The following is a 27,261-nucleotide window of genomic DNA, read 5'->3' on the forward strand; positions in this document are numbered from 1 at the left end:
GCCTGCTAATTGACTAAACCAGTCAATGCTTCTCTAGCCCTACAAAAGAGCAATCTAAAGGCTTTCTATAGGGCTAACATCAAATTATACTAGTTATTTGGCTTGGGACTATAAAGGATCACCAAGAGGAAGATTATTATTCTCCAGTACTCTGCACTGTGCTGTTTTGAGCTGTATTAAACCCACTCACCCTCCACACAACGTCTACATCGATCAGCCCTATGGTTCAATGGGGGGACCATACCAGGACCAGAGCACAGCTCTCCATTAATATTAAAGGAGTAGACTATATTTGAGAGGCACACTAGGGTCTGCTGTGTTCAGCCTCAGATTAAAATAAAACACTTAAAGCTGAGCTAATACTAAAGGCCTGTTCAAATAGAGGTGACAGGAAAGACAGGGGGTAGTATTCAACCCAATGTGCTATATAGCCTATACAATGTGCTATATAGCCTATACAATGTGCTTGGCAGACTAGGCAGGCTAGCGCTTTTAATGGGGCTAGTAGTGGTGAGGAGATAGTAAATAGTGGTTTAATGCCTGATCCTGGATCCCTGTTCAAACAGAGAGTGTCTCCCAGTGCTTCCCATAATGATGGGCTATTGGGTAGAGGCCAGGGAAAATGGCGAGAGTGGATAAACAGATACATTGGAAGGTCTATACTGTTTTGAAGTGTGTTTAGAAGCCTAGCTGGGTTTAACTGCAGACGTGTGTGTGTGTGTGTGTGTGTGTGTGTGTGTGTGTGTGTGTGTGTGTGTGTGTGTATGTGTGTGTGTGTGTGTGTAAAAGCAATAACTAGACAGACACACACACTCAAATATAGATCCATACACAAGTAACTGCCAAAATAAAGGAAACACCAACATAAAGTGTCTTAATAGGACGTTGGACCACCATGAGCCACATCAGCTTCAATGCACCATGGCATAGTCTACAAGAGTCTGGAACTCTATTGGAGGGATGTGACACCATTATTCCACGAGAAATAATATAATTTGTTGTTTTGTTGATAGTGGTTGAAATCACTGTCTCAGGCATCGCTCCAGAATCTCCCATAAGGGTTCAATTGGGTTGAGATCTGGTGACTGAGACGGCCATGGCATTTGGTTTACATTGTTTCCTTACTCATCAAACCATTCAGTGACCACTCGTGCCCAGTGGATGGGGGCATTGTCATCCTATGGGGGCTTAGCTATGGTAGCCAAAATAATGGCCTGCCCAGCATTTTTATTCAATGACCCTAAGCATGATGGGATGTTACTTGCTTAATTAACTCAGTAAACACACCTGTGTGGAAGCACCTGCTTTCAACATACTTTGTATCCTTCATTTACTCAAGTGTTCCCATTATTTCGTCAGTTACCTGTAGATAGACAAACACACACACACGCACATGCTAGATGCACGTCGATACACAAACACACACAATGCCTCTGTGCTGCGTTGCTGTTGAATAGCTGGGTGAGAGTTCGATGGTATTGTCTCTATCCCGCCTAATGAAGCTGGTGCAGATGGAGAATCTCCCTCTCCTGTTCTGAGCTATAATGAGCAGAGATCTTAAGAAAGACAAATAGCTTCTAGCTCCCTAAAGGTCACTCCTCCTCTGGGAGATAGAGACATACACCAAGCACATCCCTTCATCCCTTCAGATACACGCCAACCACATGGCACAGCATATCCCTCAAGAGAGAGGAGAACATTTTGAAGAGAGAGCACTGTTTTTTTAAGAAAGGAGGAGGGAGGGAGGGAAGGAAGGAGAGAGTGAGAAAGAGAGAGAGAGAGAGAGAGAGAGATAGAGAGAGAGCGAGAAAGAGAGAGAGAGACACAGTCATAATTATTGGCACCGTTGATAAAGGGCAAAAAATACTGTATAAAAAAAATAATACAAATACTGAGCTATATTGTATGCTCAATTTGTTTTACATTCTAATATTTTATATTAATACAATTGCTCAGGGAAAGAGATTTTCTTCAACAAGTAATGAAAACATCTAAAAAAGATAGTGCTAAAACTGACACCTGTTTTCAATACTCTAGCATACTCCCGTTGCAAGGATAACGACGCGGAGTCTTTAAAGAAAATGTTTTAAGAGATTGGCGAACACATTGGATCTTAGACCATTCCTCCACACAGAATCTTTCCAGATCCTTGCTCTCCTTCGTCTGCCCTCTTCAATTCAAACCACAGGTTTTCAAGGGGGTTCAAGTCCAGAGATTGAGACTTGTTGATTTTCAATGCCAAACCCACCACTGCTGTGTGTGGCGTAAGACCTGTATTTTAATGTCATATGACAGTGGCACCGGTTCCAATCCAAGTGCCAATGCCGTTTATCAAACTCCAGGCGGTGCTATGGTCAGACGGCATGAAAACAGAGCTCTTTGGACACGCACACAAGTGGTTGGTGTGTCAAAAGCATACCGTATGCAGAAAAGTACACCATACCTATGGTAAAATATGGTGGTGGGTTTTTTATGTTTAGGGTCTATTTCTTGTTATGGTTAACTGTCTTTTTGGTCATCTTTATCAAGGACCTGACTATACATAGAGAGGGAGAAAAGGTATTTCCGAGCTGAACGCGTAAAAGCACTTTTCTTAGCAAGCTACAAGCTTGTGTAGAAACCCCATGCCTTTCATTGAGTGACTCAGGGGTGGTAGGCATTTTTAGCACAGTGAAGTGGAGAGAGCTGAAAACCACTCTGATGAAGTGTGGAGGAGAGGATAGAGTGTGAGAGAGTGTGGGAGAGACAGAGAGAGAGAGAGAGAGAGAGAGAGAGAGAGAGAGAGAGATATGGGGGGGGGGGGGCTGTGTTCGAGAAACCCAACAGCCCCTTCTCTCTCCCCCTGAGTATTCTCCAGCACTTACAGGAACTCAACTAAGAGGCCTTGCTTTGGCTTCAGACTCGTCTGAGCCAGACAGAACTGGATTGGAGTTGTATTCTAAACAGTCTGTTATGCCCAGGCAGGCTGACTCAAGCTGAGTTTCGCATGTCTGTTTCCTCCAATGCATTGTGAATAAATGAAATGTCTGAACTGTCATGACAGTTGGAAAACGATGGATGAACTCTTGTCAGCGGATGTCTCTCAATATTCAAAGTGCCGTGCCCCGAGCTCTGGGTGGAGAGATAGGACTAGCTCAGGCAATATAATCATGGCAGGGTGTGTATGTAGGGCATACTGTGCTGACAGAGGGCATGTTTGTCCTCTTATCACTGCTCTGTCAGCAGCGCAACACTCTGGCTATGAGCCTGTCTCTATGGAGCACTCCCAGTATTAACACTGAACAATAACACACACAACACCGTAGAGAATAGATACTGAATATCTTTGCAGAACACTGACACACCCCCCCCTCGGATATCGGATATCACATTCATGGTAATTGCTTCGCATGTTGGCTCAATCGGATATTACCTTTAACTGTAAAGCGGATCGGATTGAGTCCTGGCCCAAGACTTTCGCCCAATGACTGTATATATGAATGGACAAAGCCATCGGTCACATCATTCATTCCTATGTGAAAACTCAATAGCGCATTGAAGCCAAAAGAAGTTGGTTAAGATGGCGTCTCATGGAGACATAACATGCGCAGTTTGAGTTACTCCAGGAAGAGACGTTGCAGGCTAGCTCAGTGCTGCCCCTTATGAATGGATAACTAAAGTTTAAGGCTGATAGGGGTACAGCAGGTTGCCATTCGCAACTAAATTATCCTTATAACTTCTTCTGTGTGCGATTTTAAAGACATACATCTGGTGTATAAGAAGCAATTATTGGTACCATGATTGTTTTCAAAATATGTTTTTATTTATACGAAGATTGGCCATGAAGATTGTCATTTTTCTATTAACTATATTGGGGGATTTTGTTTTCTGATTACAATGCCTGCAGTACCAAGGTCGAAACTTATGTGGCTTCAACGAGAGGGGGAAGTCATTCTCCCCTGCTCTCCCCCCTACAGCCACCTACTCCTGAACACCTAAACCCAGCACGGACCCAAAAGAAAATATCCCAATAATACAGTATGTGTTTAACATTACAAGCCCTACTAGAAAATATATGTTCTGAGATCAGCCCTGGTCATCAAACCCAAAGCCCCCTCCCCATAGCAGAGAGAGAGCATCTGTTCTGAGATCAGCCCTGGTCACCAAACCCCCCTGAGCAGAGAGATACAGGCTGGTACCCCCGACCCCCATGGAGGGACAGGACTGTCCCCTCACACACTGACAGATGTCTGAGTCTCTGACCACACACACACACACACTGCTCCGTCTCTTGTCTGTGTCTCTGGGTGCGTGTGGGACTGGGACTGGGCCCTTTTCCAGACATTGTAGGTCAGGATTTGCATCCGGCTGCACACAAAGTTCTCTTTGAATCCTGTCTCACTGTCTACTGTTCTTCTCAGAGTTTGACATCACTATGTGTGTGTTATGTGAGTGTGCACTTGCGTTCATGCATGCGCTTATGTGTATGCCTGAAAGCTGTGTGTGTGCCTCCGAACATAACTGCACAGTGCCTGCATGTGCCTGTATCTATATAATACATTCACTTTGTTGGGGAAACGTACACAGTAAACGGGTTAGACTTGAGGAGGATGCTGATAGTCAGATGCTATCACTCTGGACACAGTCAGTGACTGGAGGACCCATAGACCCACACACAAGCTAACACGCAAGCTAAAAGACAGGCTCACATACAAGCTAACACACAAGCTAAAAAACAGGCTCACAGACAAGCTAACACACAAGCTAAAAGACAGGCTCACATACAAGCTAACAAACAGGCTCACACACAAGCTAACACACAAGCTAAAAGACAGGCTCACATACAAGCTAACACACAAGCTAAAAAACAGGCTCACAGACAAGCTAACACACAAGCTAAAAAAACAGGCTCACATACAAGCTAAAACACAAGTTAACATACAAGCTAACAGACAGGCTCACAGACAAGCTAACACACAAGCTAACAAACAGGCTCACAGACAAGCTAGCACACAGGCTCACAGACAAGCTAACAGACAGGCTCACATACAAGCTAAAAGACAAGCTCACAAGTGCTGAGATGTGTCAACCCGTGACAGAGACTTCTGTCCTCTCCCTTTGGGGGCCTACAGCAGTACCTAGATCTTCTGCACAGATTCTGTCAGATCTGGGCCCTGACAGTAAATCTATAAAAAAAAACATCCAGTTGCCAGAACCAAAAATACAAATTCCATCTAGACACAGTTGCGCTAGAACACACAAAAAAACTATACATACATCGGACTAAACATCAGCGCCACAAGGCAAGAAGGGCACAAAATGGGACAAACATCAAATTGAGACTTCTGCAAAAATATCCTCTGTGTCAAACGTACAACACCAAATAATGCATACAGAGCAGAATTAGGCCAATACCTGCCAATGATCAAAATCCAGAAAATAACCATTAAATTCTTCAACCACCAAAAAGGAAGCGATTCCCAAACCTTCCATAACAAAGCCATCACCTACGGAGAGATGAACCTGGAGAAGAGTCCCCTAAGTAAGCTGGTCCTGGGGCTCTGTTCACAAACAAACAAACCCCACAGAGACCCAGGACAGCAACACAATTAGACCCAATCATGAGAAAACAAAAAGATAATTACTTGACACATTGGAAAGAATTAACAAAAAAACAGAGCAAACTAGAACGCTATTTGGCCCAAAACAGAGAGTACACAGAGGCAGAATACCTGACCACTGTGACTGACCCAGACTTAAGGAAAGCTTTGACTATGTACAGACTCAGTGAGCGTAGCCATGCTATTGAGAAAGTCTGCCTAAGGCAGACCTGGCTTTCAAGAGAAGACAGGCTATGTGCACACTGCCCACAAAATGAGGTGGAAACTGAGCTGCACTCCTAACCTCCTGCCCAATGTATGACAATCTTAATGACACATATTTCCCTCAGTTTACACAGACCCACAAAGAATTTGAAAACAAACCTAATTTTGATAAACTCCCATATCTATTGGGTGAAATACCACAGTGCGCCATCACAGCAGCAAGGTGTGTGACTGGTTGCCACAAGAAAAGGGCAACCAGTAAAGAACAAACACTATTGTAAATACAAACATATTTTGATATATCTTCCATTTTGTACTTTAACTATTTGCACATAATATGACATCTGAAATGTCTTTATTCTTTTGGAACTAATGTGAGTTTAATGTTTACTGTTTTTTAAAATGATTTATGTCACTTCTGTTTCTTATGTATTTCACTTGCTTTGGCAATGTAATCATATGTTTCCCATGACAATTAAGACCCTTAAATTGAAAACTGAAACTGAAAGAAAAACATGGCGCTTCAAGACCCAGAATGGTGGAAGACAATGAGCAGAGATTAGAAAACACAGATGGGATAGGGGATCCAAGACAGACAGGCTTCACATAGAGTATGGATCTGACAGTCTGTCAACACAAAGACTGGTTGTTGTGGTGAACACAATGGAACAAGCAAATCAGTCTTTTACAAAACACTGTTTTTAAAGGTCAGCCCCAGTCATCCCGATTCCCATGTACAATATAGCCTTTTGAGTGGCCAAAACATCACCCATAATATTTATTGGAGTGTGCAGTCTTCAGATACGAGGTCACAGTTGCCAAACAAAAACCATTGACTGCAAAGTTAAACACACCATACTAAGGACTACTTATAACAATTTCCACAATTTGTAGAAATAAATAAATACATGTAAATGTTAAAACATTGCAGATGTAAAGTTTGGTCAAAGAATGGTAGTAAAATCTATCTAGTTGTTTTATGTGACCACGTTTTCCAAAAACTCTTAAATATCTACTCTGAATTAAGATTCTAAGATGTCTGCAGAAAGAATAGGGTGTCAACTATGACATGGCGTCTTGAGTTTGAAAAAATATATTTTGGCTATTGAACTACACTAAATCAAGTGGATTAACAACAGGTAACAGTTTTATAGTAACAGAATGACATCATGGGTCCATGAGCTGTACTATACAGAAACACATCATGATGAATATCATTCTGTCCATGGTGATGTATCCTGAATTGGTACACAAAGGTAGACAAATGTAATATCCTGCTTTGCATATTTGGGTATTATTCTACACACTGGCTATTAAACTAACAATACCACATTTAGTTGGTTTGGACTGGATTAAATATGTCCCAATCATAGATGTCAATGTTTCACAAGTTTGTACATCACAGTACAGCACAGCACAGCAGAGCAGAGTAGAGTAAAGTTTAGTTCAGTACAACACAGTACAATAGAGTTCAGTGCAGCATATATAGTAAAATATACTGAACTCTACTCTAGTGTGCTCCATTGTACTGTACAGTACTAAACTCTACAGTACTGTATTGTACTGACCTATACTCTACAGTACTGTATTGTACTGACCTGCACTCTACTCTACCCTACAGTACTGTATTGTACTGACCTATACTCTACTCTAGAGTACTGTATTGTACTAACATATACTCTGCCCTATAGTACGGTATTGTACTGACCTGTACTCTACTCTACCCTACAGTACTGTATTGTACTGACCTGTACTCTACAGTTCTATATAGTACTGACCTGTACTTTACTCTGCCCTATAGTAATGTATTGTACTGACCTGTACTCTACTCTACAGTACTGTATTGTACTGACCTGCACTCTACTCTACCCTACAGTACTGTATTGTACTGACCTGTATTTTACAGTTCTGTATTGTACTGACCTGTACTTTACAGTGCTGTATTGTACTGACCTGTACTCTACTCTACAGTGCTGTATTGTACTGACCTGTACTCTACTATACAGTACTGTATTGTACTGACCTGTACTCTACTCTACCCTACAGTACTGTATTGTACTGACCTGCACTCTACTCTACCCTACAGTACTGTATTGTACTGACCTGCACTCTGCTCTACCCTACAGTACTGTATTGTACTGACCTGTACTCTACTCTACCCTACAGTACTGTATTGTACTGACCTGCACTCTACTCTACAGTACTGTATTGTACTGACCTGTACTCTACTCTACAGTACTGTATTGTACTGACCTGTACTCTACTCAACAGTACTGTATTGTACTGACCTGTACTCTACTCTACAGTGCTGTATTGTACTGACCTGTACTCTCCTTTACAGTACTGTATTGCACTGACCTGTACTCTACAGTACTGTATTGTACTGACCTGTACTCTACCCATACAGCACCGTATTGTACTGACCTGTACTCTACCCATACAGTATTGTAATGACCTATACTCTACTCTACAGTACTGTATTGTACTGACCTGTACTCTCCTTTACAGTTCTGTATTGCACTGACCTGTACTCTACAGTACTGTATTGTACTGACCTGTACTCTACCCATACAGTACTGTATTGTACTGACCTGTACTCTACAGTTCTATATAGTACTGACCTGTACTTTACTCTGCCCTATAGTAATGTATTGTACTGACCTGTACTCTACTCTACAGTACTGTATTGTACTGACCTGTACTCTACTCTACCCTACAGTACTGTATTGTACTGACCTGTACTCTACAGTTCTATATTGTACTGACCTGTACTTTACTCTGCCCTATAGTACTGTATTGTACTGACCTGTACTCTACCTTACAGTTCTGTATTGTACTGACCTGTACTCTACTCTACAGTACTGTATTGTACTGACCTGCACTCTACTCTACCCTACAGTACTGTATTGTACTGACCTATACTCTACTCTAGAGTACTGTATTGTACTAACATATACTCTGCCCTATAGTACGGTATTGTACTGACCTGTACTCTACTCTACCCTACAGTACTGTATTGTACTGACCTGTACTCTACAGTTCTATATAGTACTGACCTGTACTTTACTCTGCCCTATAGTAATGTATTGTACTGACCTGTACTCTACTCTACAGTACTGTATTGTACTGACCTGCACTCTACTCTACCCTACAGTACTGTATTGTACTGACCTGTATTTTACAGTTCTGTATTGTACTGACCTGTACTTTACAGTGCTGTATTGTACTGACCTGTACTCTACTCTACAGTGCTGTATTGTACTGACCTGTACTCTACTATACAGTACTGTATTGTACTGACCTGTACTCTACTCTACCCTACAGTACTGTATTGTACTGACCTGCACTCTACTCTACCCTACAGTACTGTATTGTACTGACCTGCACTCTGCTCTACCCTACAGTACTGTATTGTACTGACCTGTACTCTACTCTACCCTACAGTACTGTATTGTACTGACCTGCACTCTACTCTACAGTACTGTATTGTACTGACCTGTACTCTACTCTACAGTACTGTATTGTACTGACCTGTACTCTACTCAACAGTACTGTATTGTACTGACCTGTACTCTACTCTACAGTGCTGTATTGTACTGACCTGTACTCTCCTTTACAGTACTGTATTGCACTGACCTGTACTCTACAGTACTGTATTGTACTGACCTGTACTCTACCCATACAGCACCGTATTGTACTGACCTGTACTCTACCCATACAGTATTGTAATGACCTATACTCTACTCTACAGTACTGTATTGTACTGACCTGTACTCTCCTTTACAGTTCTGTATTGCACTGACCTGTACTCTACAGTACTGTATTGTACTGACCTGTACTCTACCCATACAGTACTGTATTGTACTGACCTGTACTCTACCCTACAGTACTGTATTGTACTGAACTGTACTCTACCCTACAGTACTGTATTTTACTGACCTGTACTCTACTCTACAGTACTGTATTATACTGACCTGTACTATACTCTACCCATACAGTACTGTATTGTACTGACCTGTTCTCTACTCTACAGTACTGTATTGTACTGACCTATATTCTACTCTACAATACTGTATTGTACTGACCTGTACTCTACAGTACTGTATTGTACTGACCTGTCCTCTACTCTACAGTACTGTATTGTACTGACCTGTACTCTGCCTTACAGTACTGTATTGTACTGACCTGTACTCTACAGTACTGTATTGTACTGACCTGCACTCTACTCTACAGTACTGTATTGTACTGACCTGTACTCTACTATACAGTGCTGTATTGTACTGAGCTGTACTCTCCTTTACAGTACAGTATTGTACTGACCTGTACTCTACCCATACAGTATTGTATTGTACTGACCTACACTCTACTCTACAGTACTGTATTGTACTGACCTATACTCTCCTTTACAGTACTGTATTGTACTGACCTGTACTCTACAGTACTGTATTGTACTGACCTGTACTCTACCCATACAGTACTGTATTGTACTGACCTGTACTCTACTCTACAGTACGTTATTGTACTGACCTGTACTCTACTCTACAGTACTGTATTATACTGACCTGTACTCTACTCTACCCATACAGTACTGTATTGTACTGACCTGTACTCTACAGTACTGTATTGTACTGACCTGCACTCTACTCTACCCTACAGTACTGTATTGTACTGACCTGTACTCTACAGTTCTATATTGTACTGACCTGTACTTTACTCTGCCCTATAGTACTGTATTGTACTGACCTGTACTCTACCTTACAGTTCTGTATTGTACTGACCTGTACTCTACTCTACAGTACTGTATTGTACTGACCTGCACTCTACTCTACCCTACAGTACTGTATTGTACTGACCTATACTCTACTCTAGAGTACTGTATTGTACTAACATATACTCTGCCCTATAGTATGGTATTGTACTGACCTGTACTCTACTCTACCCTACAGTACTGTATTGTACTGACCTGTACTCTACAGTTCTATATAGTACTGACCTGTACTTTACTCTGCCCTATAGTAATGTATTGTACTGACCTGTACTCTACTCTACAGTACTGTATTGTACTGACCTGCACTCTACTCTACCCTACAGTACTGTATTGTACTGACCTGTATTTTACAGTTCTGTATTGTACTGACCTGTACTTTACAGTGCTGTATTGTACTGACCTGTACTCTACTCTAAAGTGCTGTATTGTACTGACCTGTACTCTACTATACAGTACTGTATTGTACTGACCTGTACTCTACTCTACCCTACAGTACTGTATTGTACTGACCTGCACTCTACTCTACCCTACAGTACTGTATTGTACTGACCTGCACTCTGCTCTACCCTACAGTACTGTATTGTACTGACCTGTACTCTACTCTACCCTACAGTACTGTATTGTACTGACCTGCACTCTACTCTACAGTACTGTATTGTACTGACCTGTACTCTACTCTACAGTACTGTATTGTACTGACCTGTACTCTACTCTACAGTACTGTATTGTACTGACCTGTACTCTACTCTACAGTGCTGTATTGTACTGACCTGTACTCTCCTTTACAGTACTGTATTGCACTGACCTGTACTCTACAGTACTGTATTGTACTGACCTGTACTCTACCCATACAGCACCGTATTGTACTGACCTGTACTCTACCCATACAGTATTGTACTGACCTATACTCTACTCTACAGTACTGTATTGTACTGACCTGTACTCTCCTTTACAGTTCTGTATTGCACTGACCTGTACTCTACAGTACTGTATTGTACTGACCTGTACTCTACCCATACAGTACTGTATTGTACTGACCTGTACTCTACCCTACAGTACTGTATTGTACTGAACTGTACTCTACCCTACAGTACTGTATTTTACTGACCTGTACTCTACTCTACAGTACTGTATTATACTGACCTGTACTATACTCTACCCATACAGTACTGTATTGTACTGACCTGTTCTCTACTCTACAGTACTGTATTGTACTGACCTATATTCTACTCTACAATACTGTATTGTACTGACCTGTACTCTACAGTACTGTATTGTACTGACCTGTCCTCTACTCTACAGTACTGTATTGTACTGACCTGTACTCTGCCTTACAGTACTGTATTGTACTGACCTGTACTCTACAGTACTGTATTGTACTGACCTGCACTCTACTCTACAGTACTGTATTGTACTGACCTGTACTCTACTATACAGTGCTGTATTGTACTGAGCTGTACTCTCCTTTACAGTACAGTATTGTACTGACCTGTACTCTACCCATACAGTATTGTATTGTACTGACCTACACTCTACTCTACAGTACTGTATTGTACTGACCTATACTCTCCTTTACAGTACTGTATTGTACTGACCTGTACTCTACAGTACTGTATTGTACTGACCTGTACTCTACCCATACAGTACTGTATTGTACTGACCTGTACTCTACTCTACAGTACGTTATTGTACTGACCTGTACTCTACTCTACAGTACTGTATTATACTGACCTGTACTCTACTCTACCCATACAGTACTGTATTGTACTGACCTGTACTCTACAGTACTGTATTGTACTGACCTGCACTCTACTCTACAGTACTGTATTATACTGACCTGTGCTCTACTCTACCCATACAGTACTGTATTGTACTGACCTGTTCTCTATTCTACAGTACTGTATTGTACTGACCTGCACTCTACTCTACAGTACTGTATTGTACTGACCTGTACTCTACTCAACAGTACTGTATTGTACTGACCTGTACTCTACTCTACAGTGCTGTATTGTACTGACCTGTACTCTCCTTTACAGTACTGTATTGCACTGACCTGTACTCTACAGTACTGTATTGTACTGACCTGTACTCTACCCATACAGCACCGTATTGTACTGACCTGTACTCTACCCATACAGTATTGTAATGACCTATACTCTACTCTACAGTACTGTATTGTACTGACCTGTACTCTCCTTTACAGTTCTGTATTGCACTGACCTGTACTCTACAGTACTGTATTGTACTGACCTGTACTCTACCCATACAGTACTGTATTGTACTGACCTGTACTCTACCCTACAGTACTGTATTGTACTGAACTGTACTCTACCCTACAGTACTGTATTTTACTGACCTGTACTCTACTCTACAGTACTGTATTATACTGACCTGTACTATACTCTACCCATACAGTACTGTATTGTACTGACCTGTTCTCTACTCTACAGTACTGTATTGTACTGACCTATATTCTACTCTACAATACTGTATTGTACTGACCTGTACTCTACAGTACTGTATTGTACTGACCTGTCCTCTACTCTACAGTACTGTATTGTACTGACCTGTACTCTGCCTTACAGTACTGTATTGTACTGACCTGTACTCTACAGTACTGTATTGTACTGACCTGCACTCTACTCTACAGTACTGTATTGTACTGACCTGTACTCTACTATACAGTGCTGTATTGTACTGAGCTGTACTCTCCTTTACAGTACAGTATTGTACTGACCTGTACTCTACCCATACAGTATTGTATTGTACTGACCTACACTCTACTCTACAGTACTGTATTGTACTGACCTATACTCTCCTTTACAGTACTGTATTGTACTGACCTGTACTCTACAGTACTGTATTGTACTGACCTGTACTCTACCCATACAGTACTGTATTGTACTGACCTGTACTCTACTCTACAGTACGTTATTGTACTGACCTGTACTCTACTCTACAGTACTGTATTATACTGACCTGTACTCTACTCTACCCATACAGTACTGTATTGTACTGACCTGTACTCTACAGTACTGTATTGTACTGACCTGCACTCTACTCTACCCTACAGTACTGTATTGTACTGACCTGTACTCTACAGTTCTATATTGTACTGACCTGTACTTTACTCTGCCCTATAGTACTGTATTGTACTGACCTGTACTCTACCTTACAGTTCTGTATTGTACTGACCTGTACTCTACTCTACAGTACTGTATTGTACTGACCTGCACTCTACTCTACCCTACAGTACTGTATTGTACTGACCTATACTCTACTCTAGAGTACTGTATTGTACTAACATATACTCTGCCCTATAGTATGGTATTGTACTGACCTGTACTCTACTCTACCCTACAGTACTGTATTGTACTGACCTGTACTCTACAGTTCTATATAGTACTGACCTGTACTTTACTCTGCCCTATAGTAATGTATTGTACTGACCTGTACTCTACTCTACAGTACTGTATTGTACTGACCTGCACTCTACTCTACCCTACAGTACTGTATTGTACTGACCTGTATTTTACAGTTCTGTATTGTACTGACCTGTACTTTACAGTGCTGTATTGTACTGACCTGTACTCTACTCTAAAGTGCTGTATTGTACTGACCTGTACTCTACTATACAGTACTGTATTGTACTGACCTGTACTCTACTCTACCCTACAGTACTGTATTGTACTGACCTGCACTCTACTCTACCCTACAGTACTGTATTGTACTGACCTGCACTCTGCTCTACCCTACAGTACTGTATTGTACTGACCTGTACTCTACTCTACCCTACAGTACTGTATTGTACTGACCTGCACTCTACTCTACAGTACTGTATTGTACTGACCTGTACTCTACTCTACAGTACTGTATTGTACTGACCTGTACTCTACTCTACAGTACTGTATTGTACTGACCTGTACTCTACTCTACAGTGCTGTATTGTACTGACCTGTACTCTCCTTTACAGTACTGTATTGCACTGACCTGTACTCTACAGTACTGTATTGTACTGACCTGTACTCTACCCATACAGCACCGTATTGTACTGACCTGTACTCTACCCATACAGTATTGTACTGACCTATACTCTACTCTACAGTACTGTATTGTACTGACCTGTACTCTCCTTTACAGTTCTGTATTGCACTGACCTGTACTCTACAGTACTGTATTGTACTGACCTGTACTCTACCCATACAGTACTGTATTGTACTGACCTGTACTCTACCCTACAGTACTGTATTGTACTGAACTGTACTCTACCCTACAGTACTGTATTTTACTGACCTGTACTCTACTCTACAGTACTGTATTATACTGACCTGTACTATACTCTACCCATACAGTACTGTATTGTACTGACCTGTTCTCTACTCTACAGTACTGTATTGTACTGACCTATATTCTACTCTACAATACTGTATTGTACTGACCTGTACTCTACAGTACTGTATTGTACTGACCTGTCCTCTACTCTACAGTACTGTATTGTACTGACCTGTACTCTGCCTTACAGTACTGTATTGTACTGACCTGTACTCTACAGTACTGTATTGTACTGACCTGCACTCTACTCTACAGTACTGTATTGTACTGACCTGTACTCTACTATACAGTGCTGTATTGTACTGAGCTGTACTCTCCTTTACAGTACAGTATTGTACTGACCTGTACTCTACCCATACAGTATTGTATTGTACTGACCTACACTCTACTCTACAGTACTGTATTGTACTGACCTATACTCTCCTTTACAGTACTGTATTGTACTGACCTGTACTCTACAGTACTGTATTGTACTGACCTGTACTCTACCCATACAGTACTGTATTGTACTGACCTGTACTCTACTCTACAGTACGTTATTGTACTGACCTGTACTCTACTCTACAGTACTGTATTATACTGACCTGTACTCTACTCTACCCATACAGTACTGTATTGTACTGACCTGTACTCTACAGTACTGTATTGTACTGACCTGCACTCTACTCTACAGTACTGTATTATACTGACCTGTGCTCTACTCTACCCATACAGTACTGTATTGTACTGACCTGTTCTCTATTCTACAGTACTGTATTGTACTGACCTGCACTCTACTCTACAGTACTGTATTATACTAACCTGTACTCTACTCTACCCATACAGTACTGTATTGTACTGACCTGTACTCAACAGTTCTATATAGTACTGACCTGTACTTTACTCTGCCCTATAGTAATGTATTGTACTGACCTGTACTCTACTCTACAGTACTGTATTGTACTGACCTGCACTCTACTCTACAGTACTGTATTGTACTGACCTGTACTCTACAGTTCTGTATTGTACTGACCTGTACTCTACAGTGCTGTATTGTACTGACCTGTACTCTACTCTACAGTGCTGTATTGTACTGACCTGTACTCTACTATACAGTACTGTATTGTACTGACCTGTACTCTACTCTACCCTACAGTACTGTATTGTACTGACCTGCACTCTACCCTACAGTACTGTATTGTACTGACCTGCACTCTACTCTACCCTACAGTACTGTATTGTACTGACCTGTACTCTACTCTACCCTACAGTACTGTATTGTACTGACCTGCACTCTACTCTACAGTACTGTATTGTACTGACCTGTACTCTACTCTACAGTACTGTATTGTACTGACCTGTACTCTACTCAACAGTACTGTATTGTACTGACCTGTACTCTACTCTACAGTGCTGTATTGTACTGACCTGTACTCTCCTTTACAGTACTGTATTGCACTGACCTGTACTCTACAGTACTGTATTGTACTGACCTGTACTCTACCCATACAGCACCGTATTGTACTGACCTGTACTCTACCCATACAGTATTGTACTGACCTATACTCTACTCTACAGTACTGTATTGTACTGACCTGTACTCTCCTTTACAGTTCTGTATTGCACTGACCTGTACTCTACAGTACTGTATTGTACTGACCTGTACTCTACCCATACAGTACTGTATTGTACTGACCTGTACTCTACTCTACAGTACTGTATTGTACTGACCTGCACTCTACTCTACAGTACTGTATTGTACTGACCTGCACTCTACTCTACAGTACTGTATTGTACTGACCTGTACTCTACAGTTCTGTATTGTACTGACCTGTACTCTACAGTGCTGTATTGTACTGACCTGTACTCTACTCTACAGTGCTGTATTGTACTGACCTGTACTCTACTATACAGTACTGTATTGTACTGACCTGTACTCTACTCTACCCTACAGTACTGTATTGTACTGACCTGCACTCTACCCTACAGTACTGTATTGTACTGACCTGCACTCTACTCTACCCTACAGTACTGTATTGTACTGACCTGTACTCTACTCTACCCTACAGTACTGTATTGTACTGACCTGCACTCTACTCTACAGTACTGTATTGTACTGACCTGTACTCTACTCTACAGTACTGTATTGTACTGACCTGTACTCTACTCAACAGTACTGTATTGTACTGACCTGTACTCTACTCTACAGTGCTGTATTGTACTGACCTGTACTCTCCTTTACAGTACTGTATTGCACTGACCTGTACTCTACAGTACTGTATTGTACTGACCTGTACTCTACCCATACAGCACCGTATTGTACTGACCTGTACTCTACCCATACAGTATTGTACTGACCTATACTCTACTCTACAGTACTGTATTGTACTGACCTGTACTCTCCTTTACAGTTCTGTATTGCACTGACCTGTACTCTACAGTACTGTATTGTACTGACCTGTACTCTACCCATACAGTACTGTATTGTACTGACCTGTACTCTACTCTACAGTACTGTATTGTACTCTACTTTACAGTGCTGTATTGTACTGACCTGTACTCTACCCTACAGTACTGTATTGTACTGACCTGTACTCTACCCATACAGTACAGTATTGTACTGACCTGTACTCTACTCTACCCATACAGTACTGTATTGTACTGAACTGTTCTCTACTCTACAGTACTGTATTGTACTGACCTATATTCTACTCTACAATACTGTATTGTACTGACCTGTACTCTACAGTACTGTATTGTACTGACCTGTCCTCTACAGTACTGTATTGTACTGACCTGTTCTCTACTCTACAGTACTGTATTGTACTGACCTATACTCTACAATACTGTATTGTACTGACCTGTTCTCTACAGTACTATATTGTACTGACCTGTCCTCTACTCTACAGTACTGTATTGTACTGACCTGTACTCTGCCTTACAGTACTGTATTGTACTGACCTGTACTCTACAGTACTGTATTGTACTGACCTGCACTCTACTCTACAGTACTGTATTGTACTGACCTGTACTCTACTCTACAGTGCTGTATTGTACTGAGCTGTACTCTCCTTTACAGTACAGTATTGTACTGACCTGTACTCTACCCATACAGTATTGTATTGTACTGACCTACACTCTACTCTACAGTACTGTATTGTACTGACCTGTACTCTGCCTTACAGTACTGTATTGTACTGACCTGTACTCTACAGTACTGTATTGTACTGACCTGCACTCTACTCTACAGTACTGTATTGTACTGACCTGTACTCTACTCTACAGTGCTGTATTGTACTGAGCTGTACTCTCCTTTACAGTACAGTATTGTACTGACCTGTACTCTACCCATACAGTATTGTATTGTACTGACCTACACTCTACTCTACAGTACTGTATTGTACTGACCTATACTCTCCTTTACAGTACTGTATTGTACTGACCTGTACTCTACAGTACTGTATTGTACTGACCTGTACTCTACCCATACAGTACTGTATTGTACTGACCTGTACTCTACTCTACAGTACGTTATTGTACTGACCTGTACTCTACTCTACAGTACTGTATTATATTGACCTGTACTCTACTCTACCCATACAGTACTGTATTGTACTGACCTGTACTCTACAGTACTGTATTGTACTGACCTGCACTCTACTCTACAGTACTGTATTATACTGACCTGTGCTCTACTCTACCCATACAGTACTGTATTGTACTGACCTGTTCTCTACTCTACACTACTATATTGTACTGACCTGCACTCTACTCTACAGTACTGTATTGTACTGACCTGTAGTCTACTCTACAGTACCGTATTGTACTGACCTGTTCTCTATTCTACAGTACTGTATTGTACTGACCTGCACTCTACTCTACAGTACTGTATTATACTAACCTGTACTCTACTCTACCCATACAGTACTGTATTGTACTGACCTGTTCTCTACTCTACACTACTATATTGTACTGACCTGCACTCTACTCTACAGTACTGTATTGTACTGACCTGGAGTCTACTCTACAGTACCGTATTGTACTGACCTGTACTCTACTCTACAGTACTGTATTGTACTGACCTGTACTCTACTCTACAGTACTGTATTGTATTGACCTGTACTCTACTCTACCCATACAGTACTGTATTGTACTGACCTGTACTCTACAGTACTGTATTGTACTGACCTGTTCTCTACTCTACAGTACTATATTGTACTGACCTGTACTCTACTCTACAGTACTGTATTGTACTGACCTGTACTCTACTCTACAGTACTGTATTGTACTGACCTGTACTCTACAGTACTGTATTGTACTGACCTATACTCTACAGTACTGTATTGTAGTGACCTGTACTCTACTCTACAGTACTGTATTATACTCTACAGTACTGTATTATACTCTACTCTACAGTACTGTATTGTACTGACCTGTACTCTACTCTACAGTACTGTATTGTACTGACCTTTACTCTATACAGTACTGTATTGTACTGACCTGTACTCTAATCTACAGTACTGTATTGCACTGACCTGTACTTTACTCTACCCATACAGTACTGTATTGTACTGACCTGTACTCTACTCTACAGTGCTGTATTGTACTGACCTGTACTCTACTCTACAGTACTGTATTGTACTGACGTGTAGTCTACTCTACAGTACTGTATTGTACTGACCTGTACTCTACTCTACAATACTGTATTGTACTGACCTGTACTCTACTCTACAGTACTGTATTGTACTGACCTTTACTCTATACAGTACTGTATTGTACTGACCTGTACTCTACTCTACAGTACTGTATTGCACTGACCTGTATTTTACTCTACCCATACAGTACTGTATTGTACTGACCTGTACTCTACTCTACAGTGCTGTATTGTACTGACCTGTACTCTACTCTACCCATACAGTACTGTATTGTACTGACCTATACTCTACTCTACAGTACTGTATTGTACTGACCTGTAATCTACTCTACCCATACAGTACTGTATTGTACTGACCTGTACTCTACTCTACAGTACTGTATTGTACTGACCTGTACTCTACTCTACAGTACTGTATATTACTGACCTGTACTCTACTCTACCCTACTGTATTGTGCTGACCAAACTTGTGAAACAGACTTCTATGATTGGTTCAGATTTGGATGAACCAAATTTCAACGTCCATGGACATCCGGTGTTGGTCGGTGCTTAGTGGGTGAGAGGGCAGGTTACAGTAAATGGAAAGAGAGGGGGCTTATGGGTAGGTTTCAGTTAGAGCCGGAAGAAGTGACATTAACCCCTATCAGTCTCGTGACCCCAGCAAAAATCGTCTTTTCATTTATCTGCATGTCCGGTCCTTATATTTAGCCTCACAGTGTTTTACAATGTTATTTTCAGGACAACCAGGGCTACAAGTACAACACAAATCAATGTCACATAAACAGTTGCATTCATAGGGTCCGCTAAAGCATTAAAAAAAACGGATAAAAATGAATTTATATGAATGCTGTAAGTACTGGACATAAATGATCTGCTCCTGTGAGACAGTGGAGGCTGCTGAGGGGAGGACGGCTCATAATAATGGCTGGAACGTTCGTTTGATGAATTCCATTCGCGCCGTTCCAGCCATTATTATGAGCCGTCCTCCCCTCAGCAGCCTCCACTGTCTCACAAACACCGCTCGAGCTCAGCCCCCGTTAATCACACAAACTAATGGTTGGTATCTACAGATGCAGAAGAAATAGACAAATCCAATGGTATATACAAATCTAATGTTTAAAAAGGGTTAAAAGTCCAAAACTCGCTTGCGTTATGGTGGGACTCATTGGGTTAACTGGAGAGAGAGCGAGACCTATAGCTCATCTCTTGGCAGTAGTACTGTAGACTACTTTATCACTGACCTCAACCCAGAGTCTCTCAGAGCGTTCACAGTCAGCCCACTGACACCCCTATCAGACCACAGCAAAATCACAGTCTACTTGAACAGAGCAATACTCAATCATGAGGCATGAAAGCCAAAGGAACTGAGTAACATTAAGAAATGCTATAGATGGAAGGAATGCAGTTTGGAAACCTACCAAAAAACAATTAGGCAACAACAAATTCAATCCCTTTTAGACAATTTCCTGGGTAAAACGTTTGGTGTAAACTTGGTGAAAACTTGGCAGTAGAAAATCTTAACAGTATATTTGACCTCTCAGCTTCCCTATCAAATCTAAAAATCTCAAATAGAAAACCCGAAGAAAATGAACAACAATGACAAATGGTTTGATGAAGAATGCAAAAATCTAAGAAAGAAATTGAGAAACCTGTCCAACCAAAAACATAGAGACCCGGAAAACCTGAGTCTACGCCTTCACTATGGTGAATCACTAAAACAATACAGAAATACACTACGGAAAAAGAAGGAACCGCATGTCAGAAATCATCTCAATGTAATTGAAGAATCCATAGACTCTAACCACTTCTGGGAAAATTGGAAAACACTAAACAAACATCAACACGAATAATTATCTATCCAAAATGGAGATGTATGGGTAAATCACTTCTCCAATCTTTTTGGCTCTATAACAAAGAATAAAGAGCAAAAACATATACATGATCAAATACAGATCTTAGAATCAACTATTAAAGACTACCAGAACCCACTGGATTCTCCAATTACATTGAATGAGTTACAGGACAAAATAAAAACCCTCCAACCCAAAAAGGCCTGTGGTGTTGATGGTATCCTCAATGAAATGATCAAATATACAGACAGCAATTTCCAATTGGCTATACTAAAACTCTTTAACAGCATCCTTAGCTCTGGCATCTTCCCCAATATTTGGAACCAAGGACTGATCAACCCAATCCACAAAAGTGGAGACAAATTTGACCCCAATAACTACCGTGGAATATGCGTCAACAGTAACCTTGGGAAAATCCTCTGCATTATCATTAACAGCAGACTCGTACATTTCCTCAATGAACACAATGTACTGAGCAAATGTCAAATTGGCTTTTTACCAAACTACCGTACAACAGACCATGTATTCACCCTGCACACCCTAATTGACAACCAAAGAAACCAAAACAAAGGCAAAGTCTTCTCATGCTTTGTTGATTTCAAAAAAGCCTTCGACTCAATTTGGCATGAGGGTCTGCTATACAAACTGATGGAAAGTGGTGTTCGGGGAAAAACATCTGACATTATAAAATCCATGTACACAAACAACAAGTGTGCGGTTACAATTGGCAAAAAACACACACATTTCTTCACACAGGGTCGTGGCGTGAGACAGGGATGCAGCTTAAGCCCCACCCTCTTCAACATATATATCAACGAATTGGCGCGGGCACTAGAAAAGTCTGCAGCACCCGGCCTCACCCTACTAGAATCCAAAGTCAAATGTCTGCTGTTTGCTGATGATCTGGTGCTTCTGTCACCAACCAAGGAGGGCCTACAGCAGCACCTAGATCTTCTGCACAGATTCTGTCAGACCTGGACCCTGACAGTAAATCTCAGTAAGACCAAAATAATGGTGAACATGGAGAAGAGTCCCCTAAGCAAGCTGGTCCTGGGGCTCTGTTCACAAACACAAACACACCCTACAGAGCCCCAGGACAGCAGCACAATTAGACCCAACCAAATCATGAGAAAACAAAAAGATAATCACTTGACACATTGGAAAGAATTAACAAAAAAACAGAGCAAACTAGAATGCTATTTGGCCCTAAACAGAGAGTACACAGCTGCAGAATACCTGACCACTGTGACTGACCCAAAATCAAGGAAAGCTTTGACTATGTACAAACTCAGTGAGCTTGAGAAAGGCCGCTGTAGGCAGACCTGGCTCTCAAGAGAAGACAGGCTATGTGCTCACTACCCACAAAATGAGGTGGAAACTGAGCTGCATTTCCTAACCTCCTGCCCAATGTATGACCATATTAGAGAGACATATTTCCCTCAGATTACACAGATCCACAAAGAATTTGAAAATAAATCCAATTTTGATAAACTCCCATATCTACTGGGTGAAATTCCACAGTGTGACATCACAGCAGCAAGATTTGTGACCTGTTGCCACAAGAAAAGGGCAACCAGTGAAGAACAAACACCATTGTAAATACAACCCATATTTATGCTTATTTATTTTATATTGTGTCCTTTAACCATTTGTACATTGTTAAAACACTGTATATATATATTATGACATTTGTAATGTCTTTATTGTTTTGAAAAGTCTGTATGTGTAATATTTACTGTTAATTTGTATTGTTTATTTCACTTATTTCACTACCTCACTTGCTTTGGCAATGTTAACACATGTTTCCCATGCCAATAAAGCCCCTTGAATTGAATTGAGAGAAGGGAGGATGTCCAGACTGTTTTCAGACTCTTAATTTGGCCACCACGCGACAAAAATATAACATTTTTTTGCTGAGCATAACAGAATGCCAGTGGGAGGACAGTAGCAGGTGACTCAACTGTGGTTTGTGACTACTATGAATTCCCATTGTAGCCAATTCAGTTGCAGTCATTCTGTTACAGATTTTTGGGGTAATTTTAATCACTTAATTAAAATGTAGTTGTGGCGACTCATTCAAATATGTTGGCGACTGGTTTACTCACAACTCTTTTGGTGCAACTGTCATGAGCATGGTTCTTTATATAGATTTCAAAAAAGGGTTCTCTGTAGCACCAAAAAGGATTCTGCTATGGTTACAAGCCAAATAACCCTTATTTGGCACTATATAGAAAAGGCATGTTTGTGAGTGTAGGCAAAATTACTAAAACAGACAGAAGGCAAATAATATGTGCAAAACTGAATATAAATGTAGATATTAGTTGGCAGGGGTCTTCAACATTACTGTGTTTTTATGTATTTCTAATAGCTTTAAGACTGTTTCTGCTAGGTGTTTTCTAAGACCCCTTTTCCATCTGTTTCATCAGAAATCAAAGCTTTTGCTTATTTATTTTAATCTAAAATGTCATGTGTGTGCTCCCATGAATTTCACTCCCATGAACACACACACACACGACACGTCACATAGAAATGCCAACTCTCCTCTGTCCCCCTGAACAGCTCTGCTGAACACAAGAAAAATCTAAATGGCTAACCTGGAGGAACATGTTCCAGTAGCTGTAGCTCACCACCACAGTTAGCATTGAAATACTGCTTCCTGGGTAATTGGATTACAGTACGTGGGTTGTGTGTGTTTATAAAGGCTGAAGGGAGGCGGTTGGCCGAACAATGCCTGTGTGACATGAATAAATGATCAGTCGAAGACTTACTGTCTGACTGACTGTAAAGGAGTCTTGTTGTCTTACTTCACGTTGGATGTTCTGGAGGACACAGAGGACAGAGAATACAGGGGACAGAGAGGAGAGGTGTCTGCTTACCCTGGGGTGGTGGTGGAGTTGAACAATCCTGAACAATCGAAGAGGGGGAATAGAAACGATAGCGATTGACTTTCACTTGTATGCTTAGCCCAGCTCTTTTAGTCAGGGTGACATAGTGATGCTGATGGTTACGTAAGCCTCAGGGCTCTAACACAGGCTCAGGCTGGCTGAGATGGAGCCCAGCGGAAGGGAGGTAAATGCTAACTGCAGGGGGATAAATGCACAACCTGACATATCCTACAAAAGGATGGACCACAAGGGAGTGGGAGGGTTGGTTGAAGGAGGGTCTGAAAAAGGTCAAATCACACACAGGCGAACATCAGAGTCAGTGGCTGTGCATCCCTCAGCCAACACATAGCAGAACCTAGGAATATCTTCCCATGATTCATCCCTCCATCTCTTTTTTCTTTCTGTCTCATTACATCCTTGGTTCGGCCTAGGGACTGTTATTTGTATGAATATGTCGATCCTGGACTTGGAATCTCTCCTCCTGTCTGTAACACTTAACTTCCTGTTGTCATTGTGCATTCCTGTGGCAACGGTGTTCTTCTCTGGTGCTCAGTGATAGAGATAGTAATCCTCTGTATGATAAGATACCCCACTCTTCATAACAGGGAAACCTGCTGGAAGGCATTTCATTTCCCACAGTGTGTGAGTATGTGTGCGTGTGTAAGAATAAACACTCACTATGCAGAGGACATGGACACGTTTCGCACATGCAAACACACACTCTTCCGTTTGTGTCTCCCATATCAGGATGATTCACTAAGAAAAGAAGAGGCTTGTTGATGTTACACATCACTGAAGGAACAGCATGGTGTGTCTGTCCTCCATCCATCTTCTTTTTCTTCCATTCATCCTCCTTTCTTTTCTCAGCCTCTCTCTCATTCCTCTTTCACTCCCACGCTGCAGACTATTATTTGCTCTCTCCATATTCCGTCCTTTCGGCAATCTCTCTCTCTCTCTCTCTCTCTCTCTCTCTCTCTCTCTCTCTCTCTCTCTCTCTCTCTCTCTCTCTCTCTCTCTCTCTCTCTCTCTCTCTCTCTCTCTCTCTCTCTCTCTCTCTCTCTCTCTCTCTCTCTCTCTCTCTCTCTCTCTCTCTCTCTCTCTCTCTCTCTCTCTCATTTTCCTCTAATTTCGTCTCTTAGACCCAAGTTGTTATTTTTACCCAACTAAGGGTTGAGAGGGCAAGCGGTTACCATGGAAACAGATTGGACGGACAGCCATGTAGGATTGTCTTCAGCTGTAAATCTCCTGTGTTGATCCATGCCAACACACAAACACACACACTTTGTCATGTCTGCTGCCAGTTTGTGCTGATCCTGTGAGCGCTGGTACCACCGCTGGCAGGCTCTTAGTATGTATCATGCTTTTAGGATAATTGGGCATAGAGATAATGCAGAGTGTAAAGATCACAGTAGGAAACAAAGATGGGATCTACCATCGTAGCAGTCAGTTGTTGGATTTGCTCATCATCCTAAAATAAAGCCACATTTGTGGAACTATAATGGAACAGTAGTACTTTGTATTATGTAGTACTTTAATTAAAGACGTCTAAAATGTCCTGAACACACCAGTTAACAGAGAAGTGGAGGAACACCTTGGCAAAAGCCTGCTTATTGACTAAACCAGTCAATGCTTCTCTAGCCCTACAAAAGACCAATCTAAAGGCTTTCTATAGGGCTAACATCAAATTATACTAGTTATTTGGCTTGGGACTATAAAGGATCACCAAGAGGAAAATTATTATTTCCAGTACTCTGCACTGTGCTGTTGTGAGCTGTATTAAACCCACTCACCCTCCACACAACGTCTACATCGATCAGCCCTATGGTTCTCTCTCGCTCTCTCTCATTACATAATCACAGCTCCTCACTCGAAAAAACCATTCACAGCTCAATACACAGACCTGGGTGGACCTACTCCCTGTGGATGGAATTCATCCACACACGCACACACACACAGAGAGACGCATGCAGGAACACATGCACCCACGCACACAAACAAACGCACATTACATGCCTTTATTACTCAAGTGCTATTCCCTGTGTTCTCCTACATTCTGAAAGCATCTTTCCATCTTGCGGCTGTGTTCTGTTTCAAGCAGCAGTGTGAGTTGTTAAGTAGGATGTGCTCTCTATGATTCTGAATATCAGGAAGAGAAGAGAAGAGCACTCCAACAAACCCTGGCTGTGCACAGCGGTTGCTAAGCATGGTTACCAGTAGTTGGAGTAGTTGGAGTCTGTTTTGACACATTTCTGTTTTTGAACGTTTTCAAGCTGCAATATGTTTTGGGGGGCGACCTGACTAAATTCACATAGAAATGTGTGTTTGTAGATCTGTCATTCTCATTGAAAGCAAGTCTAAGTAGTAGCAGATCTGTTCTATGTGCGCTATTTCTAAGCTTCCCGTTCTTAAGTTTTGTTTTTGCCTCTTTTACTTTCGGTTAACATTGTTAAAGCAAGTGAAGTAGATAATAAACAAAAGTGAAATAAACAATACAAATATACAGTAAACATTACACTCACAGAAGTTCCAAAATAATAAATATATTTCAAAATGTCATTAATATACAGTGTTGTAACGATGTGAAAATAGTTCAAGTACAAAAGGGAAAATAAATAAACATAAATATGGGTTGTATTTACAATGGTGTTTGTTCCTTACTGGTTGCCCTTTTCTTGTGGCAAAAGGTCACACATCTTGCTGCTGTGGTATTTCTCCCAGTAGATATGGGAGTTGATCAAAATTGGGTTTGTTTTTAAATTCTTTGTGGATGTGTGTAATCTGAGGGAAATATGTGTCTCTAATATGGTCCTACATTTGGCAGGAGGTTAGGAAGTCCAGCTCAGTTTCCACCTCATTTTGTGGGCAGTGTGCACATAGCATGTCTTCTCTTGAGAGCCAGGTCTGCCTACAGCGGCCTTTCTCAATAGCATGGCTATGCTCACAGAGTCTTAACGTAGTCAAGGTTTTCCTTAAGTTCGGGTCAGTCACA

The 27,261-nt window shown here is 41.2% G+C and overlaps 1 protein-coding gene across 4 annotated transcripts in view; it reads right to left on the minus strand.

Moving 5' to 3' along the window:
- Window positions 1-27,261, minus strand: part of lmtkb (lemur tail kinase 1 b) — a 105,196-nt gene that overhangs the window by 56,751 nt on the left and 21,184 nt on the right. For 2 of the 4 annotated variants that reach the window (XM_090217313.1, XM_090217312.1), the window contains exon 1: window positions 3,413-3,579. The exons of the other annotated variants lie outside the window; for them this stretch is intronic. In XM_090217313.1, the coding sequence (XP_090073439.1) occupies window positions 3,413-3,509 (97 nt within the window). In that variant the 5' untranslated portion in view covers window positions 3,510-3,579. Of the gene's footprint in view, window positions 1-3,412; window positions 3,580-27,261 lie in introns of those variants that run through there. 4 annotated transcript variants of the gene reach the window in all.

The sequence above is a fragment of the Oncorhynchus mykiss genome, chromosome 23 (genome assembly GCF_057628025.1).
Source record: "Oncorhynchus mykiss isolate SJ-2025 chromosome 23, ASM5762802v1, whole genome shotgun sequence".
Taxonomy (NCBI): domain Eukaryota; kingdom Metazoa; phylum Chordata; class Actinopteri; order Salmoniformes; family Salmonidae; genus Oncorhynchus; species Oncorhynchus mykiss.